Source organism: Siniperca chuatsi, linkage group LG21, assembly GCF_020085105.1.
Source record: "Siniperca chuatsi isolate FFG_IHB_CAS linkage group LG21, ASM2008510v1, whole genome shotgun sequence".
Lineage (NCBI taxonomy): Eukaryota > Metazoa > Chordata > Actinopteri > Centrarchiformes > Sinipercidae > Siniperca > Siniperca chuatsi.
In genome coordinates this window covers 1,447,857-1,452,132 of record NC_058062.1, presented here as the reverse complement: position 1 = coordinate 1,452,132, position 4,276 = coordinate 1,447,857, and the positions used below count along the sequence as shown (strand labels likewise).

Below are 4,276 nucleotides of genomic sequence, written 5' to 3'. Positions count from 1 at the left end.
CTAGTGAGAAAACATGACAAACAGTTAATATATGTGTTAATGTTTCTGTTCTTAAAGCTGTACAAATATAAAGTTTGACCTCGGGGGGGCGTTACAGAGCACAAAGGGCTTCCTCTGGAGACCACGAACGTGCTGAGCAAATGTCAAAGCCATCACATGTAGTGACCAAAGTGAGCAGTCAAAGAGTTGTGGAGTTTAAGCTACGTTACAGTACAACAAGAAGAGTCTGCAGCCATGCTAGCAGCGCTGTGAGGCCGTCCCTGGGCAGAGCGCTGCTTTGAGCTAAATGCTAACATCAGCATGCTAACATGCTCACAATAACAATGCTAACATGCTGATGTTTAGCAGGTATAATGTTTACCATGTTAGTTTAGCGTTAGCAAAACAAAGCTAACATTTGGTAATTATCAGGGAAGTACAACTGAGGCTATCTGGTTTCTGCAGGTGTTCGGTCAGAAACCAAAGTGTCGGACACGTTAACATGTCGACCTGATGGTGGCGCTAGAGGAAAGCTCATTCAGTGTCCGATAATGAAAGGCGTTCAACTTCTTGGGAACAGGAAAGTGGTAAGAAAGTTTTCAAAGAGACAGTTTTCAAATGATCAAATCAGATTTTGATTATTTCATTTTATTTACTGTCAAAACTGAATCTTAATTTTAAATTTTAATTCATGACTCACTTTTTCTCTGTGTTAATTTGGGGGGAGGTCTATTGCAACGGTTCCCAACTTAAGGCTCCAGACCCCCCAAGATGATTAAAGGGATATTAACAAATTATATTACTGTTAATCAAAATAATGTTTTTCTTATGACTTTTGTGACTGTTTTTTCTTGTGAGTACTGGGTACTTCTCCCTCTACATGCCTCTAAAAATACTTCAAATTAAAACCCCCTGAGAGGGAAACATCCCTCTTAATTCATGTCCACACTGAGACCATGTGATGAAGATGTGATGAAGGGTCACAAGTGGATATTATTTTTAAGGACTCACGATCCAAACACGTCTGTTTTATAAACCTAAGGCTTCGGGACCGCTCCTGTCACATCTGTTTCACTTCTGGTGTCTATTCTTATGACGTTTGTATACTGTGAGCGCAAAATGAATTCGTATTCAAAATAAATTCACCAGTAAACCTGCCGACAGTTTTTGAGATATTTTGTTCTGGACTGAAGTGTCGGAGGGACGGACGTCAGCATCTCTAAGCCCCAACCGAGCAGGTCAGCAATGGTAATGAAATCCCAAAGAACTGCAGACCCTCAACACAGAAAGAAGTACACTTAACAGGATGTGTCCTCACGTTACAGCCTCAAACGTGACTACATCTGACGGACGTACCTGTCCGAGTTGTCCTCCAGGTTCAGTTTCCTCTCGACGGCCATCAGCGCTGCTTCCAGAGACGTGCTGGTCTGATCCAGTCTCTGTTGAACCACCTCGGTCCCGCAGGTCGACTCGGGGACGGGACCCGGACCCACCACGCACACCTGAGGCCTCGCTGCTGTCAGAGAGGGACTCTGAGGGGCCAGAGCTGGAGCCGGAGCTGGGGGCCCGTAAGCGGGAGAAGGCGGCGAGGCGAAGGCCACGCTTTGAACGACAGTGACGGTCACAGCCGGAGAGGAGAGTCCAGCTGCTGAAGAGACAGCAGCAGGTAAAATACCAACAAGTCCCACGTCAGGACCAGCAAGTCCTGGGTCATGACCAAAGTCTGAATGTCTAATGGACTGGACGGATATGGGGAATAATCGGATTGTTGGTGCATGCATGCTGAAAAACCGTGATTGACTGAAACCTGCTCTGGTCAGATTCACAAAGGTAACTGATGATTTTTGCAGACTTGATATTGTACAGTTTGTCTCTGGTATGAGTGAGGTGGAGGTGGAGTCCACCTTTCCTAGCTGCTGCTGAGGAGACACTTTAGGATTTTTTGTTAGTTCCTGTATGCGAGATTTAAATGCAACACTTGATTCAGGCTGATAAATTGTTGTTTTATTCTGAGATACAGTGAGCATCTTACCTTGTGCTGCCAGTAGACTGTGGCGGACAGGTTTTGGGGCGACGGCAGGAGGTTTCGGGGAGAGCGGAGGTTTGATGGGGGATCCTGTTGCCGGACTGGCCGGCCTCTCCAGACTGGCTTCACTGATCCTTAGACTGACCTCCTCCTGGCTGCTGCCGGACTCTGACCAGGCCGCCCCCGCTCCCTCTCTGCTGGGGGAGCCTCCTTCCTGCTCCTTGTCTTTGGGTTTGTGTCGACGCTTCACCGTGTCCGACTCCTTCAGATTAAACTCGGGTACCTCCAGGTTCTTGGCTGCTGGTTTCTCCGGAGGCTCCAGCACGGCCTCAGCCCTGGGTGGCCCCGGAGCTTTGGGTCTCTGTTTGATGGTCAAGTTGCCCTCCTCGGCGAAGGGGATGCACTCACTGGAGCTGTTCTGGGGGGATGAGGAGCCCTCCAGCCCGCAACCTTTTGATTCTTCTTCCTCCGAGTCAGACTTCACCCCTCGATCCGGCTCGGTGCTGCTGCTGGTCTGGGCGGGAATACACTCGCTCTGCACCCTCCTCCTCACCCCGGCAGCCTCTCTGGGCTCCTGCCCTGCAGAGCCGAGGGAGGGCGAGGGCGGATCCTGCTGGACGAGGTGTGGTTTAGGTCCTGGGGGGTTCTTCCCCTCTGTCCTGCCTTCCAAAGAGGCTGTGATGCTCCTCACGCTCACTGGACTGTCTGTCATCGCCCCGCCAGCAGACGACGTTGTGCTGCTGTCGCTCAGCTCCCCGCTGGTGGTGCTGCTCACTGAGCTCAGTCTCTTCGGAGGAGGAGGAGGGGGACCTTTTTTTCGGGCGCGCACTGCAAAGGACTGACTGCGTCCCACACTGCCATTCTTTTCTGGACTCGACTTTAATCGAGCCAGCTGGCTGCGACCGGGTTTGCGGGTCAAGGTGGCATAGGATGACAGGTTTCCAGATGGAAATGCCGGCTCCTCGTCGTCCTCATCGGGCTCTCCATCCGACAGAGCGTAGCGGGTCATGCTCTGGGTGCGCTTCTTGGGTGGCGTCAGGGTCATACTGTGGTTCTCGTGCCTGGGAGAAGAGCTCAGGTCTGTGGAGCCACAATGAGAATGCAGGTAGCTGAAACCCTTCAATGCTGGGGAGCCATGAGGGGAGGGACCGCGAGATCCAGACAGTTTGGGCTTGGCTGGGATTGCCGGGTACTTAAATACGGTCGCCGTGCCCAGAGGCACCTGTTTGGGCAGCGTCTGCTGCTGCAGAGGCCTCTGGTCCCAGCCCTCGGGGAGGTTCCTCTCCTTGGTGGGGCTGCCGTCCAGGCTCTCCTGGGACCAGCCTTGGGGGGTGATGGAAGCCGTGGGAGGCTCCTGGGAGCGTCCGGAGCCTCTGGACCGGGTGTCGATGCTCTCCTGGCTCTGGGACATTCCCGCTGTGTTCTTGAAGGCCAAGCCTTCCTCGCAGCCCCCATAGTGGCTGGACATGGCTGTCTGCAGCTCAGCGCTCAGCTCGCTGTCCTGGAAGGTCAGCATCTTTGGGGTGTGAGGAGAAGAGCATTCACCTGCTGCGTCAGGTGGCTCAATGGTGACCAGGTGGAGGGCTCCGGGGGCTTTGCGACGCAGGGTGCCTTGGCCTGATTCCGCCTGAAGGATCGCCCTCTGGATGTCACACAGCTTCTTCACCGCCAGCATCAGCTTCTTCTGGTGGCCTGGAGGGAAAATTCAACCATCATACCAAAGTAAAAAACACTGGGCTCAACATATGGTCATATTGAGCACATGCCAGAATGTGAACATATAAAGTGTCCTCACCCAGCTTGGTGATGCCGATCTCCTGCAGATCCTCCCATGTGAGATCTCGGACAATGCTGATGGAGTCGTAGCCGTTTTCAGAGAGTTTTTTGTGGTACTGCGGGAGGCCGATGGCACTGAGCCACTCGCCCAGATCAGACTGTGGGAAAGAACAGATCACTCAGATCAGCTGGTATCGCAGTGTTTGGAAGTATTCAGCAGTAAACAGCCGGGAGTCTTACTGGGATGTACTCGGGCAGCCACTCGGGGATGTTCAGGTTGTTGATCTCGATGGAGATTTTCTTGCGGTGGCCTGGTTTGGTCACTCCGACGGCAGTCAGATCCTGCAGACGCAACAAGACAAAAGACATGAGTGAGTCAGGCAGCACATTACCTGCACACACAGCTGTTAGCTGTCAGGACACCGTGACTTAACGCCCACATTTATTGGAAAATCCAAAAGGAGCATTATTACTAATGACACATGCAATTACAGG

At 52.2% G+C, this 4,276-nt stretch overlaps 1 protein-coding gene across 11 annotated transcripts in view; it reads right to left on the bottom strand.

The window, feature by feature from the left end:
• Window positions 1-4,276, bottom strand: part of LOC122868983 (caskin-2-like) — a 77,041-nt gene that overhangs the window by 3,569 nt on the left and 69,196 nt on the right. For 10 of the 11 annotated variants that reach the window (XM_044181491.1, XM_044181493.1, XM_044181495.1 and 7 more), the window contains 4 exons: window positions 4,022-4,123; window positions 3,801-3,939; window positions 2,012-3,697; window positions 1,336-1,627 (listed from right to left, as the gene is read on the bottom strand). In XM_044181491.1, the coding sequence (XP_044037426.1) occupies window positions 1,336-1,627; window positions 2,012-3,697; window positions 3,801-3,939; window positions 4,022-4,123 (2,219 nt within the window). The remainder of the gene's footprint in view (window positions 1-1,335; window positions 1,628-2,011; window positions 3,698-3,800; window positions 3,940-4,021; window positions 4,124-4,276) is intronic. The other variant, XM_044181494.1, reaches the window with a different exon arrangement.